At 41.7% G+C, this 27,539-nt stretch overlaps 1 protein-coding gene across 6 annotated transcripts; it reads left to right on the top strand.

Annotated features, from left to right (window-relative positions):
* Window positions 1-130: 130 nt before the first annotated feature.
* Window positions 131-26,304, top strand: Zbtb1 (zinc finger and BTB domain containing 1). 6 transcript variants are annotated; one of them, XM_076921971.1, is made up of 3 exons: window positions 131-809; window positions 14,765-16,678; window positions 24,266-26,304. In XM_076921971.1, exons 2-3 carry the CDS (start codon window positions 14,781-14,783, stop codon window positions 24,300-24,302), a joined length of 1,935 nt encoding a protein of 644 aa, XP_076778086.1. In that variant the 5' UTR covers window positions 131-809; window positions 14,765-14,780; the 3' UTR covers window positions 24,303-26,304. The 6 variants fall into 6 exon arrangements, with proteins under 6 accessions (XP_076778086.1, XP_076778083.1, XP_076778082.1 ...); XM_076921968.1 differs by lacking the exon at window positions 24,266-26,304 and adding an exon at window positions 1,413-1,612 and having other exon boundaries at window positions 506-809; window positions 14,765-18,288; XM_076921967.1 differs by lacking the exon at window positions 24,266-26,304 and adding an exon at window positions 1,382-1,612 and having other exon boundaries at window positions 506-809; window positions 14,765-18,288.
* Window positions 26,305-27,539: the final 1,235 nt, after the last annotated feature.

Genomic DNA, 27,539 nt, shown 5'->3' with positions numbered 1-27,539 from the left:
AGGGGGATGAGGGCGCGGGGCAGGCGGCCACATGCGGCGGGAGCCGGGGAAGGAGGCGGGTCGGGCGGGGCATGGCGGGGGAAGTGACTCAGGCCCGCGGCCGGCGGGCCCGCGCGAGGAGGAGTCGAGGGGCATGGGGAACGGGCGACCCCGAGCGGACAGGCTCTAGGCTGGACGGGACGAGGGTGTCAGCCCCCCCCCTCCCCAAAGCGTCCAGGGTGGAGCGCGGGGGCGGGTCCAACTGCGGGGCTCTGCGGGGCAGGGGTCTGACATCTGGGTGGAGGGCGATCGGCATCCAGCCCCGGGGGAGTCGGGAGGATCCCAGCGGCGTCCAGCTGTGCAAACAGGAGGAGGGCCAAGCCGACCCGGGGGAGAGGGGCGAGAGTGCCGCTCCAGCCGCCGCCCGGGCGCCCGCGCTGCGGGCAGTGCCAGCCTCCCCAGCCCGACGCAGAAACTTGTTGCAACCAACAGGCGACCGCGGGTGCCCCTAGCCGCCAGCGGCGGAGTGGGTGGGCGGGCGAGAGGGAGGGGAAGGCTGGCGGACGCCGCCGCGAACTGGTGGGCAGACCCGGAGTCGCCGCGTAAGCGGGGCCGGCTCAGTGCGGTGCGGCAGGCGCGGCTGTGCGGCAGCGGAAGTCCTTTGTTGCAGCGCAGTCCCTGACAGAGCCGGAGTGTCTCGGCGCAGCCCAGCCGAGCGCCGCGCGCCGTCAACTGCAGCCCGCGGCCCCTCGCCCTTCGCTCGCCTTCCCCGCGGCCCCGCTGCCCTAAACTCCGTAAAACCCCCGCGGCCGCGCGTCCCACCGCGCCCGGTGAGTATCTGCCAGTCGTCGGGGCTATTTGCGCAACTTTGGCCGGAGCTGGGCCACGGGCCTGGCGGAGTGCGTGGCCGAGGCGGCGCCGACCGGTGCGGGGAACCGGAGCGTGGAGAGCGCGCGGCGAGGAGCCGGTGGCGGGGGTCTGCCGAGCGGCTTTGCTCGGTGCCGGTCGTCAGTCCGGTGCGCGCGGCCTCTCCGGGTCCGGACGAATCCCCTCTCCAGACGACTTCCCAAATTACTTCTTTTCCCTTTATTTTATTTTGTGGTGGGGGTGGGGGGAGGGGAGGTGGAGGCGGGAGGCCGCGTTTGATTGACGGGCCCAGAGCGCGCTTCGCTAACTTCCAGCTGCGGCTGGGCGGCCGGCGGGAGGGGAGCGTCCCGGAGCCGGAGGCCGCAGACTTGGGCGCGCTCCGAGGGAGGAGGCGGCTGGGCCGCGCGGATTCCTGCTTCGCTCTTTCCCACCCCCGCTCCTCAGCACACACGCTTTTTGTTCGGGTCCAAAGTGGTAGGTCTCGGGAGTTTGGGGGGTTTTTTTGTGTACGAGATTTCTCCCCTCCGACCCCCAGTCCCGAGAAGAAAGTGCTTTTTTGCCTCCAGTGGTGGGCGCCCACAAGTAGAAGTTCTGGTGGAGGCGGTGAGCTAGTTGGGTGGCGATCTGGAGTCCTTGCTGCTGAAGCGTGCAGGCGTGGATCTGAGCTCAGCCGCCGCTCCCAGGCTCCCTTTCCACCTTAGCCACTCGTCCACGTGATCTGAGGGGGTTGACAAGACATTTTCCAACTCGGACGCGTCTGGAACAGGTTAATGAAAGTCCTTGTTTTCTGGGGAGAGGGTATTTTGTATGATCATGTTCCTAAATCGAGTGTCGCTGTGACGGTACACGTAGATTCTCCACTGGTCAGAATATTTCCGTACAGTATGTATCGCTGCGGCAACATTTTTCCCTTTGACACTGGAATCCACAAAGCGTTCCAAGCATTCTCCCCCCACCCCCTTTTGAGACAAGGTCTGGCTAGGTAGCCCAGGATCGCTTGGATATAATTCTCCTGCCTTGGGAAATCCTAAATTCTGGGGTGATAGGCGTGTTCTGAGGCTTTCCAAGACCACTTCGAATTTCTTGAGCCAAAGTTTGAGGCTCCCTGAAGTCGATTGTGGAAATCGATGTAGTTCTTATGAGAGCTTTAAGGCAACCATGGTTTTTAAAAGGTATAGAATAGATTCTGTGGAATTTTGTCACTTCAGATGGATATGATCAGGAGAAATGGGGAGAATGAAGGTACAAGAAGCTGAAGCCCTAATGATGGCTGGCTGGTCAATTGCCCAGAACTGTAAAACTTCCCTTTTGAATCACTTGCTGTTGTTATCTCCTAAAGTCTCAGTAATACTAAGTGGCATTGGTAACTATATGAGGTTTCTTCCTCTTAAATAGACGGACCTGAAGTAGACTCGAGGTGAAATGCCTTTCCAGGGGTTAATACTTAGAAATTCTGCAGTGCCGTGTTGTGTTATAGCCACTTGCACTCATTTTAACACCAGGATCTCTCCGATGACAGCCAAGTTTTACAGGGTGTAGTTCTGCACGCCTGTAATCCCAGTACTTTAAGATGTTGGGTCGGGAGTTTGAGGCTAACCTGGACCTGGCGTACATAGCAAGACCCTTTTTTCAAAAAACAAAGCTCAGGGCTGGAGAGACGGCTCAGTGGTTAAAGGTGCTTGCTTTTCTTCCACAGGAGCTAAGTTTGACTCCCAGCACCCATACCAGGCGGCTCACAACTACCTGTAACGTTATTTCTAGGGAACTCTGTACTCTCTTCTGGACTTTTGGACAACTGTACTCATGCCCACACCCCTCCCCCCACATACACATAATTAGAAATTAAAATTAAAAAACCCAAAGCCTCAGTGTTCATGATGCTGAGTGAAACCTGGTTGAGCAGTCTTTCCAGCTGGCTGTGTTCTTCCAGTTCCTAACATATGCCTGCTGATTTGCCACTGCAGCTGCATCTTTGTCAGGAAAGAGAACCTATTTTAACCAGGGCACGAGCATAGCTTTCTGACTTTGTGAGTTGGTTTTTGATGTTTGGAGACAAGTATTTCTCAGTGTAGCCCTGGCTGTCCTGGAGCTCACACTGTAGATCAGGCTGGCCTCATGACTGCTGTTTTATTTTTGTTGTTTTTGTTTTGTTTTTTAAAGCTAGATTCTCACTGTTAGGTCTATGGCCAGCCTTAGCTTTTGGTCCTCCTGCTTCAGCCTCTCACCTAGTTGTAGGTTAACGGGCCTGCACCACCACTCCAGGCTTCTGACCTTGTGGGTTTTTCGTTTTTTGTGAAGCGGGGTCTCACTATGTAGCCCTGGATTAGAACTAGACCAGGCTGGCCTCAAACTCTTAAGAGATGTGCCTGTCACTGCATCCACAGTGCTAGGATTAAAGGCCTGCTAATGACCCTGTGTTTTTATTTCTTAGTAGCTGCCAAATGTTTGCACCTTCTGCTTCCTCATTCCTCCACTTTTGTCAGTTTCTGGTACATCTGGGGACCTTTTCAAAGTGTCCAGTGTTCCTTGCAACACCATTCAGGAAAAAATGTTGCTGCCTTCTTCTTTTTTTTTTTTTAAAGGCCTGTTATTCTCTAGACAGGACTCAGACTTTGCCTAAAAGAGGGGGGGAAATTTTGTATTAGAATGCAGAAAAAAAATATTTTTAGACTGCAGTCTGTTGTCTTGGGAGGGTTAAATATGTAAAACATCTGCTTGAAGTTCTCTTAGGTCTTTGTAGTATTTTTTGATAGTTTCTTGTGGTGTCTCTGGCGATAAAATAATGAAAATGCTTTGCTATTCATATGCTTTAATGTGAGCCTAATTAAGTTACTTATGACTGATTTTTCTCAAAGTGGAAATAACTTTTCAATGATAAAAGTTCAGACTATACTGAAGTACATAAGCAAAACTGAGAGTCATCCTGATTCCCACTCCCCAGAGATAATCACTGTGAACAATCAATTCCTTGTTTAAAAACATGAAGGCAGCACTGGAGCATCTTGCTGTGTGTGTCTCCCCTGGCTTCTTCCGGTTCACAGGCTCATGCTTTCTTCTCATAACTCAGATTGCTGAGAATTCCCAGGTTTAAGGGTGGCTTGCATTGAGCTGATGCCATATTCTATAACTTAGTAACATGTGAAAGTATTTTTATGTTTAATGCTGTTTTAGGTTAGTCCTCATTCAGTTCATCTTGGTGGGCTTCTTCTCACCTTTAGCAAGTATTGCAATGTCTTATCTGATTGATTTATGCAGGGTATACTCATTTAAAAAAAAACCCTTGAGTGCAGAGAACTTCTTAGCTTATCATTGGGAATGAGTAGGTACACTTGCAGCAAAGACCACTCACTGTCAGGATATCCCTGTGTCTTTGTGTGGTGGGGTGGGTTCCTCACGGTCAGCATACAACTGCAGGAGAAACTTGGTAGAGAGGAAATTAGAGGACTGGAGGGCATTAGTGAGAGTTGTTTTAAGTTATGGTGTGGGAAGGACTGGCAGTGGGGGATGGGGAAGTGCAAAGACTGAATTCCACCCACATTTGGCATCTTACATATGTATGGTAGATTTCTAAGTATACTGATATTTTGTCTTGTGTAGTCATTACACAGCTACTTATCAAGGGTGAGCTTCGAAGTGAATTTCCTAGTAAAGCTCCAAAATAGCAGATACAGATTTAATTACGGTAGTTACTTGAAGGTGTTGAGGACATGCTGCTTTTTTGAGATGGGGGTCTCTCTGTGTAGCATTGGCTGTCCTGGAACTCACAGAGATCCATCTGTCTCTGCCTCCCAAGTGCTGGAATCGAAGGCATGTGTCACCAACTGCTTTTAAGGTGGGGGGGGGCGCGGCAGGGGGTGTGCTTTTTAAAAACACTACTATGTAAATATAAATTGTTCTCAAAATCATATTTGAAGGCTTGGAGGTATAGTAGGAGAGTACTTGCCTATCAGGCCTGAGGCCCTAGGTTCAGCCCCCCAGCACTGCAAAATACAATGAGTATTAAAAATAAAAAAATAGCAGTGTGTGTAGGTGCATTTTTTTTAAAATCCCAGCACTTAGAAAGTAGAGGCAAGGGCTGGAGAGGTGGCTTAGCGGTTAAGAGCACTGACTGCTGTTCCAGAGGTCCTGGGTTCAATTCCTAGCAATCACATGGTGGCTCACAACCATCTGTAATGAGGTCTGATGCCCTCTTCTGGTGTGTCTGAAGAGAGTAATGGTGTACTCATATATATAAAATAAATAGATCATTTAAAAAAAAAAGGGGGGAGGAGTAGAAGCAAGTGGGTTTCTGTGGGTTCAAGGACAGCTTAGAATACATAGTTCCAGCCAGCTACATAGTGAAACTCTGTCACCAAAAAAAAAAAAAAATTGCTAACTATATTTTCTGTTAGTTTCCTGTGTGAGGTGCATGTCGTCCTTTTAAGAGCTAACTGAAGAGCTCCTTCCACTTGAAGTTGCCAGCAGTAGAGGTGGGCATGGTGGTCAGCAGATGGAAAAGGAGATGGGGAGGGGGTGCGTTCTGCCTGACTGCAAGAGAAGACAGCAAGAATGCTGGGAGCTTGTACAGTGATGGAAACAGTGATTGTGGGAGGCTTCGAACGTTCCAGAGGGGCGCATTACTGAATCATCATACCCAGAAAGTGGTGTCTGCATTACAGAAACTGAAACTCTGCATTTTGAATCAAGAGTTAGGGTTTTAACCCCAGCTTCTGTTTACAAGATGGGTAGTTAGTTACTGCACATGTTTTCTTCATTCACAAAAGAACTAAAAGCCTGCCTCGGGGTGTTGTAAGAATTTGTTCACCAATGAAAGAGGCTCTATAAACTGACAACAACTATATAAAAGTTTCAGTGACAGCCAGAAGCAAAAACTGATGAGTGGAATAAAACTTGCCCAGTTCAATATTTATTCCTTGAAAAACCTCATTAAATATCAATTAAATGTCAGGCAACAACTGGAGTTGTAATGATGCTTGATACAACACCTTCATCTCAAGGAACATAGGACCTCCAGGTTAGATAACCCAGCTCTTGTCTCTCTGTGGCTCCCTGAGCCAGGCTTTTGCCTCCCAGAAAAGAGGTGCCTGCCTTTAACACGCTTTTTGATTCTAGCACTTGGAGGCAGAGGCAGGCTGATCTCTAGAGGCCAACCTGATATACATAGGGAGACCCTTCCTCCAAAAAGAAAAAAAGGTTTCTCAGTTTTGGTTACAACTAGCAGAACTAGAAACCATATTCTTCATTTGACTTGCTCTGCTGAGAGAAGGAAGCAAATAGTCAAAGTGAGGAGCTCCCTGCCAGCTTATACTGCATACTTACGTTCTAGAGGCCTGCCTTCAAGTTGTTAACAACTGCTGCACGCAGTGTGAGTTCACAGAATAAGTAAAAGTACTACAAAATAAACTCTTAACAATACAAATGCCACGTGCTGGGGGACTAATTTGGTGGTGCAGCTGCTTTTAGGTCAGAGGCACCTACACTGCCCTCTAGTGTTCAGAAGATGGCTATACTGCCTCTAGTATAGAGGGTAAAAATGGCTATGTAAAATACCTTTCCTCTTACACCAGAGAGAAAGCAGAGTTCAAAACTCCATTTTCTTCCCGCTGCCTTCTGTGTGGGTGAATTCGATTTCTAGACATGGGATCCAGAACTACAGAAGTGGCTCATTCCTGTTAGTTGGTAACATTTATTATCCATTGACCTGTCATAAAGCCAAAAGACAATTTGGTCACCTTCTATGTAGTACATAACAAAGGGCCTCAAAGGAGTAAATTGTTTCATGGCCTATCAGAGTAAAATGGCAGACAGCAGATCAGCATGGCTTTTAGAAGTGACAGCTGTTGGCTTGACTGGGGAACAGAAACGGACAAGCTGAAGAGCAGCAGTCTGAGTTTTGAGTAAGTGCAAACAGTTTCTGCATTCAGCAAGGCCTACTGGTGAGAAGTCAGGTGGTGCAGAGGCACTGTTGGTAACAGGAGGAGCCTAGAGTAGGAGGATGACAACCCAGGTCTGACAGAAACTAGATGTGACTGAGTATGTTGTTTAACCTCTTAGAGCAGTGCTTCTCAACCTGTGGGTTGGGACCTCTTTGGGAGGTCACACGACTCTTTCACAGGGGTCACAGATATCCTGCAAATCAGATATTTACATTACGATTCGTAACAGTAGCAACAGAAATAACTTTATAGTTGGGCATCACCCCCCTTGAGAAGCCATATTAAAGAGCCGCAGCGTTAGGAAGGCCGACAGTCACTGTCTTAAAGCCTGGGTTTGCTTGCTCTGCAAAGTAGTAAATTGAGCTTGATTTTGCATGAAATTTTATAAATTGTGTTCAGTATGATGATATTAACTTTTAAAAATTAAATTGCCAAAACCACTGATGTTGCTAGTTAATGCAGGAGTCCTTGGCTGAATATGACTGTCATGCTTTGTAGAAGGATTCAAGGGGTGGAAAGGTTCCTGGGAGTTACCGAGCGGGTATAACTGGTACCCATATCTAGGAGTGCCTGTTTCCAGGACTTTTTTTCTTTTTCCTCTCACTTAACAAACATGTGCTAAGTGCCAGCCATGTAGGAAGACTGCTGAGCACAAGAACAGTAAGGTCTTTTAGCATTGTCCCTGTCCTTGAGGGTTTAGTATAGTGGGCATTACTGTACCATACTGCTCCTTAGATCGGGGAGTGCTAATGGCATAGCATACTCCAGCATTGTTAAGGCTGATGCAGGGCACATGGTGACTTTAACAGACTTTTGGGTGTGAGCACAAAATTGAGCCACCATTTATAGCATTGTTTCTATGGGAATGTGTGTTTCAGGTTCCAAATAACTTAAAAATAAGTTTTGGAACATTATCCAATTATAAATTCAGAACTTCCTGTACTAAGCACTGAATTTAATAGCTAGCCAGAACGCCTGGTTTAAATAGTGAATAATTTTTGTGTTTGTCACTTAAGTGGCTCAGAGTAAAAACCTTTTATCTTGAGGAATCTTTACAACTGGTTATTCCCACAAGCGTCTCTCTTTTCTATCACCATGTAGCCCTGTGGTGTGAAACTGCTGGGATTAAAGGTGCAATGCCCCCACTACTTCATGTACATATTTACACACCCTTATCATATAATCAGGCAAAACCTATTAATTAACCTAATTCAGGAGCTTTATCCACAGAGAAAATTATTCCTCAAATTTTAGTATGTCAGTGAGAAATTTACTAAAAATAGCTTCTACAAGCCTAGGGGTATAGCTTGTTGACAAATGTGCTTACCCAGTGTGCTGGAAGTCATAGGTTCTGTCACAGGCACTTAGTAAACCAGGCATGGTGGTGCAGAGCTGTAATTCTAGAGCTTAAGAGACAGAAGTATGATCAGAAGTTCAAAGTCATCCTCTTTTACAAATAGAGTTTAAAGACAGCTTGGGATATATGAGGCCCTGTCTTTTTTTTTTTTTTTTTAGCTCTCATCATGCCGGGCGGTGGTGGCGCACGTCTTTAATCCCAGCACTTGGGAGGCAGAGGCAGGCGGATTTCTGAGTTCAAGGCTAGCCTGGTCTACAGAGTGAGTTCCAGGACAGCCAGGGCTACACAGAGAAACCCTGTCTCGAAAAACCTAAATAAATAAATAAATAAATAAATAAATAAATAAATAAATAAAGCTCTCATCATATCCTTAGGGAACATGTCAGTAAAGACAGGTACAGCCACGTCACAGCTGTCGTTCAGATGAGGCTCTGCACTTACACAATAGTACCTGAATTCAGGACACCTACCCAGTCCTTAGTTGATGGTCTTTGCAGAAGACCATACTAGGTAGTACCAAGGAAGTTTTAGTACCATCGGAGGTGCATAGGAATACTTGCCTATAGTCCTAGTACCTAGTTTACCTCAGTTAACTATGTCCTGATACAATGTGTAGTAGTCCTAGATGTTTGATTTTTATGAGAGAAGACTCTTGGACTTAGATTAAGATCTATTCTCTATAGGTTTATGACTGTCTGAATTACTTAATACAGTTGATGTGTTTCTTGACCATTTTGACATGTAAATTTTTTAATTTGGTAAACATTTTCAAAGTAATTCTCAACTTTAGTGTAAGATGTCCTGGATCTCTGCCTCCTTAATGCTGGCACTGACCTGGGTATCAGACCTTTGAATGTAAGTTGAGGGTTTGACTTTGTGTCCCGGCCCAACTGCCAGCTGTGATAAACATGTTCTTCCAGTGATAGCTGGGAACACAACCAAATTCAGCAACAGATTTTAATCACAAAAGTCAGAGCAGGTAAAATATAAGGACTCTCTCTATATGTAAATAGACTTCGTGATGGCTGGAGAGATGGCTCAGCAGTTAAGAGCACTGACTGCTCTTCCAGAGGTCCTGAGTTCAATTCCCAGCAATCACATGGTGGCTCACAACCATCTGTAATGGGATCTGATGCCCTCTTCTGGTGTGTCAGAAGACAAGACAGTGTACTCGTATACATAGAATAATTTCTTTAAAAAATAAAAATAAAAAGCTTCTTGATAAGCTACATAGTATAAAACTCACTGAATTTTGGTGACTCTTTTTGTTGTTTGTTTGACAAACAACACAGGGTCTCACTGTGTAGCCCTCAACTGGCCTGGAACTTACCATGTGAACCAGGCCTTTGTCTGGAACTCATAAGTCTCCACTGCCTCCCAGTAATGGGATTAAAGTCACGCTCAGGAATGTTTCTTTGGATCTGTTTATTTTATTTGTGTGTGTGTGTGTGTGTGTGTGTGTGTGTGTGTGTGTGTGTGTGTTTTCCCTCTGTGTATGTTTGTATAGCACCTGTGTGCCTGTTGCCTGCTGAGGTCTGAAGAGGGCATGGGATCCCCTAGACCTGGAGTTACAGACAGTTGTGAGTCACCATGTGAGTGCTAGGAATTGAACCCAGGTCCTCTGTAAGAGCAACAAGTGCTCTTAACCACTGAGCATCTCCCTAGTCCTAACATTTTTATAAGTTATAAATAAAAAAATTAAAACGCAAACTTTTTGAAATTTGAGTGAAATTGTTTAATAAAAAATAAATGCTTAATACAGTTTCTTTGTGGGAGTGGAGGAGGGAGCTTGCTGTCCTGGAACGCCCTACAGACTAGGCTGGCCAGAAACTGAGGGACACTCCTGTCTCTGCTTCCCAAGCGCTAGAATTGAAGGAATGTGACACACAGGGTTTACACCTGCCATTGGACTCTCTTCTTGTTCTCCAGCACGGTTGCTGCCTTCTTTAGAGCAGGCACTTCTGGTTACATGCTGTGTGAAATCCATAATCTAGGGAAGAAAACTTCTCCACGTGTTCTTGGGCTTTAGGATACCTGTGCCCTTGCTGGTTTCAGTGTATACAATTTCTGATTTATTGAATAAAGAAATGTTCATCAAAGTGCTTTAGAGGCTGTGCTGATTGGAATAGTGCTTGTTTGGGTTAATGCAGAGTATGTGAATTTTAACTAGTTGAAAAGTGTATAGCTTCACATGTATGTAGTTGCCTTTCTATGTTTGTATTCATTTCTGTTAGTGGCCAAATCAGCATTTTTCATTTAGCTAAGAAGGGGTCTTGGGATTTTGACGCTGTCATTTCTTTTACTTGGAAGGAAATTTACCCAGTTAGATTTACCTCCTGGTGCTCAGATAAGCAGTGCCACCATTGCAACTGCAGATGGTATTGTTTCCATTAATTACTACATGGCCAACTGCGTTTCCACATGAGTTGTGTGATTCTTTGTGTTTGTTATTGGAGTCATTGTTACTATTCCCACCTTACTGCTGGGGCAAATGATTGTAGGCAGGTTGTACAATGGGAAAGCAGGACAGCCCCCCACACCGTTTGCCCCACTCAGTTTCATCTGTTCTGTGTGGGCACCACTAAGTTCCAATAACCGTTACTACTAGAAACTCATTCAGAGCTTTTGATCCTTTTTGCTTGTTTCTCTTTATTTTTATTAAATGTTTCTGTGAATCCTACAGTGGAATAGCTAGTGACCTCAAAATCTCACCTTTCTTAAGATGGGCTTGGGTCAGAGTTGTATACTTTCTTACCTTTGCATTAGGTTGTATTACTGTGTAGATTTGTTTATATAATTCTAGTTGTAACATAATTTGTTTCTGTACCTTCATTTATCAATATATTTTATTTTAAAATGTTTTAAGGCTTTTTTATTCCCCCCTTCCCTTCTCCCTCTCCCTCCAGCCCCTCTCGCTCTGTCCCAAAGGTTTTTATTTATTATATGTAGGAACACTGTAGCTGTCTTCAGACACCCATAAGAGGGCATCAGATCTCATTACGGATGGTTGTGAGCTGTGGTTGCTGGGATTTGAACTCATGACCTCCAGAAGAATAGTCAGTGCTCTTAACTGCTGAGCCATCTCACCAGCCTGTGTAATTAACTCTTATGAATAACATAAATGATGTCTTTGAACATGTACAGCTTTTGTCTTTATTACCTTTTTGAAACACTTGATTTGGCTTCTGAGACACAATGGCTTCTCCATTTCACAGGCCCCATCTCTTCCTAGGGAACTCTGTCAACATTTAGGTAGGGAAGGAACTAGGAAGGCGGACAGTATGGGCCAGTATATAGCAGGGAAGCATGAACAACATGGTATGTGATCTGTAGTTATCGAGAGGAAGGATAAAAGCAGAGATAGAAAGGTTTTAGAGCTGTATTTTGGCAGCTCACAACTTTAATCCCAGCACTCTGGGGAGGGGGGCGGTATCAAGGTAGGAGTATCTGTGAGTTCAAGGCCAGCTTGGTATACTTAGCAAGTTCCAGAACAGACAGGGCTGAGTAGAGAGATATTGTCTCAAAAGAGGAAAACATAAATAAGAGAATGAATATTTTATTTCACTGAACAACTTGTTATGGTTGTTGGGTTTGTTTGTTTTTTAAACTAATTAATTAATTTTATGTATATGAGTACACTGTAGCTGTCTTCAGACACACCAGAAGAGGACATCAGGTCCCATTACAGATGGTTGCGAGCCACCATGTGGTTGCTGGGAATTGAACTCAGGACCTCTGGAAGAGCAGCCAGTGCTCTTAAACCACTGAGCCATCTCCCCAGCCCATTGGGTTTGATATTTTTAAGTTTTATGGGTACATATTAAAATCTGAGACTAAAATTTAGAAAATTTTTGGTTTTTTATACCTCTTTAAAACACATATACACAAAATAAAAAACAGGGCCCAACTATGTGCACCTGATTAGCCTGGAACTCTGTGTAATCTAGGCTGGCCTTGAACTCAATCCTCCTGTCTCAGCCTTTGATTATGGGTATATGTTATGTCCACCTTTAAGTTGGATTTTATTTTTGCTTTGTAATATAATAAAACCTTTAGGATTTAAAAAAATTTCTCCTTCTTGCCCACAATTGAGTCACTATATTAATAATTACACAACACCGTCCATCAATGTTGAAAAGTTAGAGAAAGGTCGACATAACATGATACTATTTGAGTTAAACTACCATAAAAGTAAAATATATTCCTGGCATATAAGTACTCACCATTCTAAGTATGCAAGTTTTTGTTTTGGTTTTTGTTGTTGTTTTGTTTTTTATGTGCACTGGTGTTTTGCCTGCATTTCTGTCTATGTGAGGGTGTCAGAAGCCCAGGAACTAGAGTTAGAACACACAGGTACGAGCTTCTGTGTGGGTGCTGAGAACTCCTCTGAGAGTAGCCAGTGCTCTTTAACGGTTGAGCTACTTCTCCAGCCACTAAGCAATTTTTTTTAACCAAATGAGAAAATTTACAATATAAAACTAGATAGATACTGTCTTCCCAGATACCCATTGCTTCTTTTCCTCTCAACTACATGATAAATAATAAAAGCTTTATTCCGACTACAAACTATTGGTGTAATTTCTATATAACCTACTAAAGTTTGTTTTCTGGTTTTTGAGACAGGGCCTCACTGTATTTCCCTGGCTGTCCTGGAACTCACAGAGATCCACCCAAGTGCTGGGACTTACCTCACCAAGCCCAGCAGGTTCTTTAATATAACTTTTTATTTATTTTTAAAAGATTTTTTATTTTAGTTTATGTGTGTTAGTATTTCGTCTGTATTTATGTTTGTGCACCATATGTGTGCACTGCCTATGGAGACCCGAAAAGGCATTGACTCCCCTGGAACTGGAGTTACAGATGGTTGTTAGCTGCATGTAGGTATTGGGGAGCAAACCTGGGTCCTCTGTAAGAAGAGAAAATGTTCTTGACCACTAAGCCATTCTCGAGCCCTAATAAACTGTTCCCTGTGAAAAGTTTCAATATGAAACGAAAATCTATGGCCTTGTTTCAGTAGTTAACGCAGCCAGTCTTATATTATCCATAGCCTTCATTCCCTCATTTGTTTTGAGGTTTACTTCAAATATGTGACTTCATCTGTAAGGACTTTCTTATCTTAACTCCATGTGGTGGTTCACACATGTAATCCAGCATTCAGGAGGCTGAAGTAGAAGGATTCTGAGTCTGAGGTTAGCCTGAGCTACCTAGAGTGAGTTCCAGGTTCTGGGATGGGGGTGGGGGGACTCACAGTAGGGGCTGGAGAGATGGCTTGGCTGTTAAAGGCTTACTGCTCTTGCAGATGACCCTGGATGGGTTCTCAGCAATTTCATCTACCTGTAACTCCAGTTCCAAGGAATCTAATGCCCTCTCTGACCTCCATAGGCCCCTGCATGTATATGGTGCGTATACATATACACATAAAATAAAAACTCAAAATCAATTTGAAAAGGGAAGACTTTTAGTACAGTTTTAAAAAAAAAAGGCTCATATTGCACTTTTAAAACAAGCAGCAGTTCCTTGCTATCAAATCATTCAAAAGGCTTTTAATGCTCATCTCTCAAATTAATTTTTATGTTAAATTGCTGTTTTATTTACTTTTGTTGTTTGTGTCTTTTGAATTACTGTCTGGTCTCTATGTTTTCCCTCTAGGATGAAAACAATTTTTGTATTCATTTTATATGTTCATTTTTTTATAGAGGAGCGTGTGTGTGTGTGTTCGTGTGTTTGTGTGTGTGTTCGTTCGTTCTTTCGTTCGTTTGCGGGAGCGTGCACATATGGAGGCCAGGTGTTGTTCCTCAGGTGCTGTTCCTCAGGTGCTGTCTACCTTGTTTTATGAGACAGGGTTTCTCGTTGGCTTGGAATTTCCCAAATAGGCTAGCCACTTGCAGCAGGTCTCCGTGCCCAGCTTTTTTAAATGTATGGTTTCTGGGTAGTCCTTATGCTTCCTCATTTGTGTGGATACAAGGTCTCACTGAGTAACGTTGGTTGGCCTGAAACTTACACTATAGCCGGGCGGTGGTGGCACACGCCTTTAATCCCAGCACTTGGGAGGCAGAGGCAGGCGGATTTCTGAGTTCGAGGCCAGCCTGGTCTACAGAGTGAGTTCCAGGACAGCTAGGGCTATACAGAGAAACCCTGTCTCGAAAAACCAAAAAAAAAAAAAAAAAAAAAAAAAAAAAAAAAAAAAGAAAGAAAGAAACTTACACTATAGACCAGGCTGGGCTGGAATTTATAGAGACCTGCCTGGCTCTGCCTCCCGAGTGCAGCTGTTAAGGGACTAAAACTAAAGACTGCCCCAGCACACCAGACACGTCAGAGCCTGGCCCTCATGCTTTCTAAGAAAAACACTCCACCAACTGAGAGAGAGAGATCTTGGGTTTGGATTTGTTTTTAATTTTAAAAACATTAAAGGATTTTGCTTCTGATTCCTTTTGTTCAAGATGAGAAAACTGAATAAATGACTAAGGATTTTCATCTTCAAACCTAAAAAAAATTTACCAGCTTTTGCTTCATTAGTGTAGAAAACCATGCTTGGTTGTAATAGCAAAAGTATACAAGTCAAGAATCATGCTGAAGCGTCCTTTGTTCAGTGCCTTCCTGACTGTTATGTTTCTATTTTACATAGGTCTAACCAATAGAAGATGGCAAAGCCCAGTCACAGCAGCTATGTCCTGCAGCAGCTGAACAACCAGAGAGAGTGGGGCTTTCTCTGTGACTGCTGTATTGCTATTGACGACATTTACTTCCAAGCACACAAAGCGGTCCTAGCTGCCTGTAGCTCCTACTTTAGGATGTTTTTCATGAACCATCAGCATAGTACTGCACAACTGAACCTCAGCAACATGAAAATAAGCGCTGAGTGTTTTGATCTCATTTTGCAGTTCATGTATTTAGGAAAGATTATGACCGCTCCTTCCAGTTTTGAGCAGTTCAAAGTGGCCATGAACTACCTCCAGCTGTACAATGTTCCTGACTGCTTAGAAGATATACAGGACGCAGACTGTTCTAGTTCAAAATGTTCGTCTTCTGCTTCCAGCAAACAGAACAGCAAGATGATTTTTGGGGTGAGAATGTATGAAGACACGGTAGCTAGAAATGGCAGTGAAGCCAACAGGTGGTGTGCGGAGCCCAGTTCAACGGTGAATACGCCACATAACAGAGAGCCTGATGAAGAATCTTTACAGTTGGCTAATTTTCCTGAGCCACTGTTTGATGTGTGTAAAAAAAGTTCTGTGTCCAAATTAACGACTCCAAAAGAACGTGTGTCACGACGCTTTGGTCGGAGTTTTACCTGTGATAGTTGTGGGTTTGGCTTCAGCTGTGAAAAGTTACTAGACGAACATGTGTTGACCTGTACCAACAGACACTCATACCAAAACACGACAAGAGCTTACCACCGAATACTAGATATTAGAGATGGAAAAGATAGTAACATCAAAGCTGAGCTTGGTGAAAAGGATTCTTCTAAACCATTTTCTGCACAGACAGACAAATACAGAGAAGACGCCAGCCAGGCGCCTGATGATTCAGCGTCAACCACTGGAAGCAGAAAAAGCACCGTGGAGTCTGGAATAGCTGGTGAGGAAAAAAGTAGAGCTGCTGAGACAAAACGAATTGTCATCAAGATGGAACCAGAAGATGTCCCTGCAGATGACATGAAAGACTTTAACATTATTAAAGTCACTGAGAAAGACTGCAACGAGTCCACTGACAATGATGAGTTAGAAGATGAACCCGAAGAGCCGTTTTATAGATACTATGTTGAGGAAGATGTCGGCATTAAAAAAAGTGGCAGGAAAACCCTGAAACCTCGGATGTCCATCAGTGTGGATGAAAGAGGTGCTTTAGAGAACATGAGACCCCCGAACAACACCAGTCCAATCCAGGAGGACGCAGAGAACGCATCTTGTGAGTTGTGTGGACTCACAATAACTGAGGAGGACCTGTCATCTCATTACTTAGCCAAGCACATCGAAAATATCTGTGCGTGTGGTAAATGTGGACAGATACTTGTCAAGGGCAGACAGCTTCAGGAACACGCTCAGAGGTGTGGAGAACCTCAGGATCTGACAATGAATGGGCTAGGGAACGCTGATGAGAAAATGGACATGGAAGAGAACCCTGATGAGCAGGCTGAGATAAGAGACATGTTTGTTGACATGCTAGATGATTTCAGAGACAATCATTACCAGATAAACAGTCTCCAGAAGAAGCAGTTGTTTAAACATTCTGCCTGTCCTTTTCGATGTCCTAATTGTGGCCAGCGTTTTGAAACTGAAAATTTAGTAGTGGAACATATGTCTAGCTGCCTAGACCAAGATATGTTTAAGGGTACCATCATGGAAGAAAATGAAAGAGATCACAGACGAAAACATTTTTGTAATCTGTGTGGAAAAGGATTCTATCAGCGCTGTCATTTGAGAGAGCACTATACTGTTCATACTAAAGAAAAGCAGTTTGTTTGTCAGACATGTGGGAAGCAGTTTTTAAGAGAGCGCCAGTTGCGTCTGCACAATGATATGCACAAAGGCATGGCCAGGTATGTCTGTTCCATTTGTGATCAAGGAAACTTCCGAAAACATGACCATGTCCGGCATATGATCTCTCATTTGTCTGGTGGTGAGACGATATGCCAGGTCTGCTTTCAGATATTCCCAAACACTGAGCAATTGGAGCAGCATATGGATGTTCACCTGTATACGTGTGGAATATGTGGAGCAAAGTTTAATTTGAGGAAGGATATGAGATCACACTATAATGCCAAGCATTTGAAAAGAACCTGATGGGTTTCTACTGTACAGCTGTTTAGTCGCTAGGCAGAACACCAAAGCAAAAAGGATATGAGCTATTTAGAACTGATTTTATAACAAGTGTTGGGGAAATTTTCAAGGCCCTTTTACTTTGACCATTTTTGTTTAGGCCCTTAAGTATATTTTAGGCATTAAATGTTTATCATTTTTGTTGTTTTTGAGCGCATTCTTTGTTGCTAGTTTTCTTACCATTAAATGACTTTGATGTAGACTGTAAGTGGCCCTTACCCCTTCAGTGACTATTAAATCTAGTTTTTGTTTTTGTTTTTTGTTTTTTAATCGATAAGGTAATGACTTTGCTATTTCTGTGTACTTTCATTTTAAGGGTATCCTATGAAATTTTAAACCCAAGATTACTGACCATTCCTGCTTAAATTTTTAAGGAATTTTAAAATAATTATTTAAAACTGTCCTATTCATTTTTAACTTTGTTTTTTGCTTTTTGGATTTTTGGGGTTTTTTTGTTGGTGGTTTTTTGTTTTTTGGGGGGGCTTTTTGTCAGTTGTATAGTGGGGTGGCTACTATTCTCCCTTACAAATGAAATCTATATTCTTAAATTGACAAACTTATTAGGCAAGTGAGGTGCACTGAATCTAACCTTTCAGGTTGACATGGGCTCAGTCTTGGCCTGAGATTGATAGACCTAAGGAGACGCCTATAAATGAACATTTCCTATAATTGATAAAATGTTATCATTTAATAATCACATTTAAAACTTATATTAAGTGTAAATCCCAATGACTTTCCCTCACGAGAAATTAGTGGGGATAAGCCATTTTGTTTTGTGATAATGAATTTAACTATGATAGTTAATTAAAAAAAAGACATCTTGTATTCATTAAAATATTTTAATTTAAAAATATTCTGATTTCTAAAGTGTGTTAGTTTATCAATTATTTTGTTTATAAATAGACTTTAATAGCTCTTTAGGAATATGACATCTAAAGAAAAATGATTTTTCATTTTTAAAATTACTTTGGAACTGAGATTTGAAAAAGCTGCCATGTATATTGATAAATCTAATAAAATAAAGAAATCAATTATAAATCTGGTTGTTCTATAAAAGTAGAGTGCACAAAAGTGTGTTGTGTTTTACACTAAGATTTGGAGAAAATGTGTTGTGGCAAATTACAGTTTATTTCTATGCTTTCTATATCATTTTCTGTAAAAGATACAAGATTTGAGGACTATAAAATAATCACAGCTTATAAATGGGGACAGCTTCTACTTTTCAGGTAAAGTGATCATATTGTTAGTTGTTGACAGGGTCTATATCAGTTACGTGTGAACTAAAACACTGGCAAAATAACCCACCAATAAACACATCTATCGAATAGAATGCCTTTTAATGTGAATTACTTGGAACACCCTTCTTAATACTGAAAGGGATTTTTAGTTAACATCTATATTTAAAAGTATGACTTTGATTGTGGACCACAGTTTAAAAGCATTGCTCTTTGCTCTCGTGATATTTTTAAGATATGCAAATCATATTTTCACATCCTATTTGCATAAAAGCACAAGTTGCCAAGAGAACAGAGAGACATGTTGGCTAGTGCAGGGTGAGTGGAAAGTCCAGGGTGAGCACAGAGATCTGCGGGCACGTGTTGAAGTGTTAGTGAGACAAATGGGATGCGCAGACCCAGGACAGAGTTAAAGCATGACCACCAGGAGAAGCACAAAACACAAATGAGCTCTTGAGCTGGCTTTGTTTGGGCTTTGTCTTGCCCCCCACCCCCACCTCCACAGGGTACATAGTTAACAGAAAAAGCTGGGAAAAGTCATTTTAAAATGTTTTGGATATGATGGCTTAACAAATACTTAAAACTGAAAATGAAAATAGTATGTTTAGATTACTAGTAAGAACCTGATAAATGTTCTCTAAAAAAGCCAGACATCAAAAAGTAGTGTAAAGGGAGAGGAGACAAACTCAAATGAAATGTTCAAATTATATGATGTCTGAGGGGACCCAATTTTCTTGTGGTCACTTTTCCTGTCAGAATTTCTGTTGAAAAGATTTTCCCACAGTTACAGTCATTTCCCCACTTTGAGAGAGGAATCCTCTTTTTCACTAGAGAGACTTAATTTAGTGTCTTAGTGTGTGCTAACAACAAATTTGCAAGCCAATGTATAAACATAATCTAGCTTTACCCAGCTATGACACTTGTTTCAAAAAGGTATGTTTGATGATGATTTCTGTTTCATTACTAACATAGTATGCATGGTTTTGGGGAATTAAGCCACAGGGTAGCACAAGTTTCTCTAAGCAGCGTGTACAATTTTCTTTAACAAGACAGGGCCTAGGTAAAGTTATTTAAAGTATAAAATTAAGGTGAATGAAAAACAGCCACTGCTTCCTCTCCTCAGATCCCTCTCACCTTCCTTCCTGGGAGGGTCCAGAAAATCTCCACCTCCTTTGCATATTGCCTCTCCTTTTGGGTTGTCAAGGCTGGGATGGAATTTGCCTGCTACTTCTGGCTTTGATGCCTCATACACATTTAGGATCCAGATTTTCTGACCTGGAGAGGAAGAGAGAAACCAGAGAAGCATAGCATCTTTTCCCTCTATTAGTGACACTTTCCATTTTGATGGCCCATTTCTGGAGTTTCAGTAAACAAGGAACAGTCTAATTGGATCTTTTTCCCTGGTGGTCCAGATCAAACCCAGAGCCTGGATATACTAGGCAGCCATTCTCTCCTGAGCTATGTGCTGGAGTTTCCCTTTTGGAAACAGCAAAAAATCCTAAAGAAATAATCCATCTCAAACAAGGTCGATACTACAACGTGGATAGATAAATTTTTTCCTAAAGACTGGAGCTCAGAACTTAAGTAGAAACAAGGCAGCAAAAGACTTGGATTCAACCTCTCCCCCTTTCCCTTCTTTTTCCCTTGGCTTGTGACTCCTAACCCAAAACCATGCTGGTCTGTGCCTCAGCCTCCCATGCTCTGTAAAGAAGAGCGCTGAAGCATTCAGGGTCTTCTTTCTTGAGGCAGGGTCTTGCTTTTTTATAGCTCAAGAAACTTTGAGATGGAGGTCTCCATTCTTTTAGCCCTCCATTGGGAGTGCTGGGATTACAGTAATGCACCACCACACCCAGCTAATTTCCCATATTTTTTAAGTGAAAAATCTCAAGAGAAATGACCCTCATGGGTAACGTGGTATCTAGCAAGTGTTTAATTAATATAAAGCAATGAACAATTTGACTCGGAGCAAAGAATTAATTAGAAGAAAGGATTCTAGAGAGGAGTGCTGGTAAAAAAAAAAAAAAACATTTAAACTGAGTGTAATAGTTTATGCTTGTAATATCAGCATGCAGAGAGGCTAGGCTGGGTTCAAGGTTACCACTTGAGTTCAGGGCTATGGTCTTTACATAGTAAGACCCCCGTCTCAGAAAAATTAAAGATACTAATGAATACAGCTTGTTAAGACAGGACAATAATGGTCTTGAAAATCCATCATTCGGCTTGAAGCAAACATAGGAGCATACGCCAAGTTTAGTAATGCACCACTTTAATTCCAGCACTCAGGAAGGAGCCAGGGTTACACAGAGAAACTCTGTCTCGGAAAACCAAAACCAACCAAACAAACAAAACCTGTAAATTTGAGCATACACCAACATATAGAAGTTGTAGGAGAAGGTATAGGCTTTCAAATCATTTGACTAGACTAATCCAACTGTGACTGAAATACCCAATGGGATGGTGCCTATGAGCATGCCAAGGATGTGCCCCCAAAGCCTGCTGGTGGTGAGTGGTGGTAACTTTCTCACTGGTTAAGCATTATTTTATATCACTAGGAAAGCTCTGTATCCTCCAGATCTCTGAAAAATCTTCCTAAGAACCAGTGTAATGGTTTAATATTTAAAAGTAAAACCTATCGTTAACAATAAAATCAATACCAAAAGAAAAAGACCTGAACATGTACATATACATATAGCTGAAAAGTTTAAGATTTGACATACCTGATTTGAACTGGGTTTATCATAACTTAAGAGCTGGATATGATGGTACATACTTATAAACACAGCATTTGGGAAGTTAAACCAGGACCATTTCTTTTTCTTTTTTTTTTGTTTTTGTTTTTGTTTTTTTCGAGACAGGGTTTCTCTGTATAGCCTTGGCTGTCCTGGAACTCACTCGGTAGACCAGGCTGGCCTCGAACTCAGAAATCCGCCTGCCTCTGCCTCCCAAGTGCTGGGATTAAAGGCGTGCGCCACCACCGCCCGGCACCAGGACCATTTCTTAATGGACTATATGATAACCTGTTACAAACTGTTTTTAAAAAGATAAGACAGTTCTCTGAGGACAGCCCAAGCTACACAGAAACTGAAGAAAGGAAAGAAAGAAAGAAATTAATTCAGCCCCCACCCCCATCCTATTGATCTGTTTTGATCAGTTCCTCAAATGTGTTCACCCTCCTCTTTCCCAACACTTTCCCAAGTGCTTTCCAATGATAAAATTGGAAAATTCTCTACCACTAACTAGGATTGCAGAGTAGCGGTAGGTAAGGGGAGAATGTTTGTAGCATCCTGTCTTCTGTAAATTAGCTGTGGCTCAGTGCTTTCCTGGGACACCATCCTTGCTGTTAAGAATATGAAGTTTACATCCCGGATTAGGAAAGCCATAGGCTCTCTGTAATCCCAACATCCATTGTGTCAATACTCTATACTCAGGCGTTTTGCATGCATAATTAAGCCTCATCCCCTTTGAGGTAAGTATACTAACTTTCCAGATGGGGAACTAAGGACCAGAGACAAACTTTCTCCTAAAGCACACAAACTATATATATTAGAGTGGGGTTTGAACCTTAATCTTTGACTTAGGCTATATGCTTGTCTGTAACCATGAAGTTTAATTCCATCTAAAAGGAAGTGCCTTTCAGCACAGGACACACATAAAGATCGTGTGAGGCTGTGCTCCTTGGTCATCTGTCATCAGTGGTGCCTGGTAAGGTGGCTGGTACTAGTAGGACCTCACGAACAGTATGAGGGAGAGTCTGAGAGTAGAAAGCCAAATTTTATTTTAATGAATCATTAAGTGAGCTGTTTTAACATAAATGTGACATGCTGAGGAATGTTTTTGATTTTGCTTCATTTAAACTTAAAATATTTGCCAGGATGGTTAGTTCTTTGGGGGCCCAATAATCAGTTGAAAAGTTGGCTTGGGTTCAGATTTCACATACCTGTCTAGGGCTTCCCTTTCTCTACTCTTTGCATGTTAATGTCTCCACAAGCCTCTGTTTCCTCATTGGTTATGGAGTTAATGAGTTGAAGAAAGATTACTTGAGCAAATCTCCCAAGAAAAGAGCAAGATAAAGAATAAACAGTTTCCTCTTTTCGCCTTCATAGATGTGGAAACTCACTTTTCCTTTGGCAGCAAACAAATTCCCCTCCCCCACTGGTATAGTGCTGTTGCTTTGCTAAAAACAAAAGTTGGCTAGTCTTAAAATGTATAATCCCATTTATGAAAGTATGTATAGATTTCCAGGCAAGCTCAAAGGTGGTCTTATTACAAAAATAAGTGATAGATGACCCCATGAAGTGACAGCTCTTAACCACCCCAGTCTAACAGCACTTAAAACAAAAAGAGTTAAGTAATGCTTTAAGGAGAACAATATAAATCTTTTTTTTTTAAAAAGTAAAACAGTAGAGTGGAGAAGGTTCTGTGGATGATACCAATAGAGACATTTATGGTGGCCTGCTCTTCACTGCCTTCTGTCAAAGTCTAGGACATATTACTTGGTAAGGGTATGATCTCAATAAAAACATGAAACTTTGCTTTCTAAGGGCAAAAAGAGAAGGGTTTTCATGTTTGTCTGTCAGTGACAGTAAATAGAAATTAACCAAAGAACAGTAACAACTTCTAAGTCCATACTAATTTTGAACCAACTTGTTACCAACATTCATATGTACATACATACACAGAAGTATTTGAAGTTAGCATTGAGTTTGAATCTTTAACTTCCTTATATTCAGGAGAACCAAATCACTGAGGCAAATTAATAAATGATATTCTCTGTATCAAAGCCCACACAGATCCCTGGAAGGCAGGAGGCCATTATAACTGAAAGGTGATGCGGAGATCACAACTCAGTCCATGTTTCATTCGAATGTGTCAATGTGCTGGTCATCAAGCTAAGTATAAAAGCATAGGAAAGGCTGGCACCAAGGACGGTGACAAAAGACCTCTCAGAGCCAAGAATAGTAATAATTTCGTGTAAGAAATTTTACATTTTTTTTTTTAAAAAAAGGGCTGGGCATGGTGGCATGTGCAGACCACTGAGTTCAAGGCCAGCCTGTTCTATAGAGTGAGTTCCAGAACAGCCAGTGCTACACAGAGAAACACCCTGCCCCTTTCTCTCTTGTTTAATAGTCTATAATGACCTATTTGAAAGGGGACTAGAGTTAAACATACAGCCTTTAAACCATACTAAAAGAATGTTGTGTTTTCTCCTTAAACCAACAGTTTATTCCTGGTTACTCACTCTATCAAGTGAATAGATAGAGCTGGGGTTTTGTTTTGAAGACAGGGTCCCAGGTAGCCCAGCGTGGCCTTGAACTTCTGATCTTCCTGCCTCTACCTCCCAAGTGCCAGTATCACAAGCATGTATGCACAGCCATAATACTGTTTCTGGTGAAACAAACTTAAACACACTGATTATGAAAATCACTTTTACCTTCAAATGTTTATGTTCCCTGATGTCAGGAAAACATTTTAAGGGACTTTTTAAAAGGATATTAATATTAAGGCAAAAAATCCCTGCAAAAATATTACTCTACCCAATACCAAGGGGACAGGTTAGGAGAGTTACAGACCTAGGACTAATCCTGGCCACGTTTTTACTTGGTTTTCATTTGCAGAGTATACAACTACTATTTGAAGAGAGTAGTGTTTATGTGATGGCTGTAGACTAAAACCATGGACGTTACAATGTATCACATCTGTATGTCAGTCAGATGTCTGTCTATAGGGAACACATTGTAAACTGTCCTGTTTGAAGGGAAGTACTTCCTTTGCTCTCACTTGTGATGTCCCATGGGTCACAGACTGACATACCCAGCCGTCTTTTATTTAAGTCATATGAATAATAAAAAGAAAAGGTGCCTGTGTTTGAAGAATTATTTCAGTAATAATACCTTATACTTGAAAGGTACAGTACATTACATTTGAGAAGTAACTTTTGAGTTCTGGGAGCCATTCTCTGGTTCCTACTCTGTGCCAAAGCTAAAATACTATGACCTAAGCATGATGTCGTCTTGTAGAGCAGTTGACTTGTGATACTATTTTTCTTGAGTTTTGTCTTTTTCTGTGTGGCAGTGGTGCAGTAGGGCCTTCTAAGCCTCTGGAGAAGTGACAGATCTGAATTTGGAGAGGACATGGGGAAGAATCATTCTTCAACAGATAATCTTTAAGTGCAGACCCAGGAAATCAGATCTGACGTGGCACCATCCATTCTGTCTCCCTGACAAACGTCATCATCCCCAAAGTTCCGGTTGCAAAGATCCAAGAAAACCTCAATAAAGATCACTTTGGAATCACTTTGTTGTAACAAAACTGATTCACAGTGACTCTCCCAGTACTTATGGGAAATCTGCTAAAAAAAAAAAAAAAGTGACTGTAAAAGTCATGTGATATCAATGATTAAAGGTACACTAAAATGAAACTTTATGTCATGTATCTTCGTGGATCTAGAATAATAGGGCTTGCTAGACTACTTACATACATTATAAAGGGAGATGAGTATGTATTTCCATAAATACGTCATTCTAAAAATAACCAGAATTATAGTTTATGTATTATGAAATATAGTTAAGCAATTTAAAGGAATACTAAAAATATCTGTAGAGTGTAAGTAAAAAGAGATGGCTACCGAGAAAGAAGACTCCAGGCCAGTTCTTTAGCAAGATAATGTAGCTATTATGCAGACGTAACACTAGTCTTCCCTTCTCACTGGGTACCAGTCACACACCCTTCTGAACGTTACAGCAAAGCTTCTTTCTAAGACTCTTGAAGAACAGAGGAGCATTATTATTCAGTAGTGGTAGATTTTCACAAATCATACGTTATTTTCTTCTGAATTTACCACGACAATCCCATAGTGTAGAATAAATTTCTGTTAGTGTGAACTGTTAGTCAGAACTAGTGTGTAGTACAATGCTCTTCTTCAGGTCTCGACATAAAACTAAGTACTAAATGAAATAGTAACATGTTTATAGAAATCCCTTCCTGAAGAGAGGATTTAGTGAGAGTTGAGTCTGGCTGTGACTACACATACACTCCTTAACCATAGGAATCTTAGGACCATATTATTTCCTTATTGTGAATATACTTTCTTTTACTTTCTGTTAATTATGTGACTAATTACTTATTGCTTTGCTTTTGTGTGTGTGTAATATCAAATGTTTAAATGCTTACTTTGTTTTCATGCAAAATTCTTCAAATATTTTAATAAATTACCCAAAGAAACCTGTCTTAGGAAATGAAAAATGTAGTGGCACACACCTTTAGTCCCAGTAATTGGGAGGCGGAGGCAGGCTGATCTCTGTAAGTTCATGGCCAGCCTGATCGACATACTGAGTTCCAGGATAGCCAAAGCTATATAATGAGATCTTGTCTTTAAATTTTTTTTTTATTAAAAATAGAAGAAAATCTTAACTCTGATGTAATAAGAACTTGAAACTATTCTAAAAACTTTGGCTGAAAAATCAGAGAAAGAGTCCACCAGGATAGCCCATAATAGGGATAGAGAAGAAGAGAGAGGAAAGAAGAGAATTTCCCCAAAGAGCAAAGCCAGAGGCCAGGCATGGTGACATTTCCCTGTAGTCCTAGGTCCTGGGAGGTGGGATGGTCAAGAAAAGTTCAGAGCCAGCCTGGGCTACAGAGTGAATTCCAAGCCAACCTGGGCTGTCTGAGACCCTATCACAAACAGACAAAACATTTTCCAAGCATATGACTGCTTTAAGACAAAAGGCTAGACAGGTGTTTAAACACCCACCAGGGTTAATCTCTTTAGAGAACATAAGGAAGCATACAGAACTGCAGGCTTCCTAAAATACATAGAAAACAGAAAAACTTCCCAGTAATTAAACCATATCAAAATAGAAACGATTCAACAAACAATTTTTGATTACATTTTTATCACACTAGATTTACTAAAGAGAATGGTTTGGATTTTGACTGTACTGACCACACTGTAATGAATTATAATAATTATAAGTGGCATAAGTGCATATTACAATGTGATTATTTTCTGTATGTTGTTTTAAATGGAATTTTTGGATTACATACAGTTATTTTTGTTACATTTTAAAATCCGTTGCTTTTACCTAATAAAAGTTCCTCCTCTACATTCAGAACTTAAACTGTCTGTACATTACTTTATTTGTATTGCATTGTTTTGCAACCTGATTCTTTTAAAACATAATTAGTTGGATAAGTTACCAGGCCCTCCTGTCCTCTAGTGTCACTGTGATGTCACCAGCGGTGGTCATGTGTGGCCCAAAGAGAATTAGCTAAAATTTATTGCTGAATCCTGTTTTTTGTTTGTTTCTGATACAGAAGAATGATTGGAAAATATTGCTTGACAGAAAACCTGGAAATAAATTAATTGGGTTTATCCCTGAGACAAAATAATGATGTATAAAAATCTGATAAAACTATTAGCTCTTTCTTTGACTTCCTTCCTCAAAATAGCAAACATTTTATTATTCAAAGAAATAACTTATCCGGTATAATTTGCTTTCCTTATTTTCAGGTAAAGAATCTTTTACGTGCTGACAATAATAGAGTATTTGGCCTGCCTGTCCCGTTGACAGGGCAGTCTTACTTTGCCAGATTGTTTCAGGCTGTTCCCCAAGGACTGTGAGTCAGGGTAGCCCAAGATGAAGAAAGCAAATTTCCTGCAGCTTCTGGTCACCTCTGTCTCGGAAACCATCTCTTCTGGGTCCAGGTTTTTAGCTGTCCACATGGGACATGGAGTCTCCCTGCCCATCTTCCTGTGTATCTTCAGTTAACTATAGTTGTAACTTAACACTAAGCTTTGTTTTACTGTTTGTTTTGTTTTGTTTTGTTTTGTTTTTTTCAGACAGGGTCTCACTTTGTAGCCCAGGCTGCCCTAAACTGGTGGTGATCTTTCTGCCTCTGCCTTCAGACTTCTGGAATTACAGGTTAAATCACTATACCAAATAAGACAAAAATAAGAGTCAAAAGAAAACAAGTAGTGATTTTTTTTCCCTCCTGTAGGGCCAAGGAATTGGAGAATTATTGTAAGACCAGGGCTGTAGGGCTGCTAGAGTAACTCACCAGGTTACAGCACTTGCCACCAAACTTGAAGACCTTAGTTTGATCTCCAGAACCATGTGAACACCAGCAATCTCAAGATGTCCTCTGACCTCTATAAACACAAGGACGTGTGTATGTATATGTATTCACATACAGTAAATATGCATGAGGAAAAACCAACAAAGGACATGACAGGAAGATCAAGGCTAACCTGTCTCATGTAGCAAGACCCTGTCACAAAAAGGGGTGGAGGCATTTCAAAGATTCATAAAATGGCACTGTTTATTAGAGACCTTGAATATAAATATTA

The sequence above is a fragment of the Arvicanthis niloticus genome, chromosome 23, assembly GCF_011762505.2.
Source record: "Arvicanthis niloticus isolate mArvNil1 chromosome 23, mArvNil1.pat.X, whole genome shotgun sequence".
NCBI lineage: Eukaryota > Metazoa > Chordata > Mammalia > Rodentia > Muridae > Arvicanthis > Arvicanthis niloticus.
This window is presented reverse-complemented; position numbering and strand designations above follow the sequence as displayed.

Coding starts and splice junctions, on each gene's coding strand:
- Zbtb1 (XM_076921968.1), top strand. CDS start 14,781: ATGGCAAAGCCCAGTCACAGCAGCTATGTCCTGCAGCAGCTGAACAAC.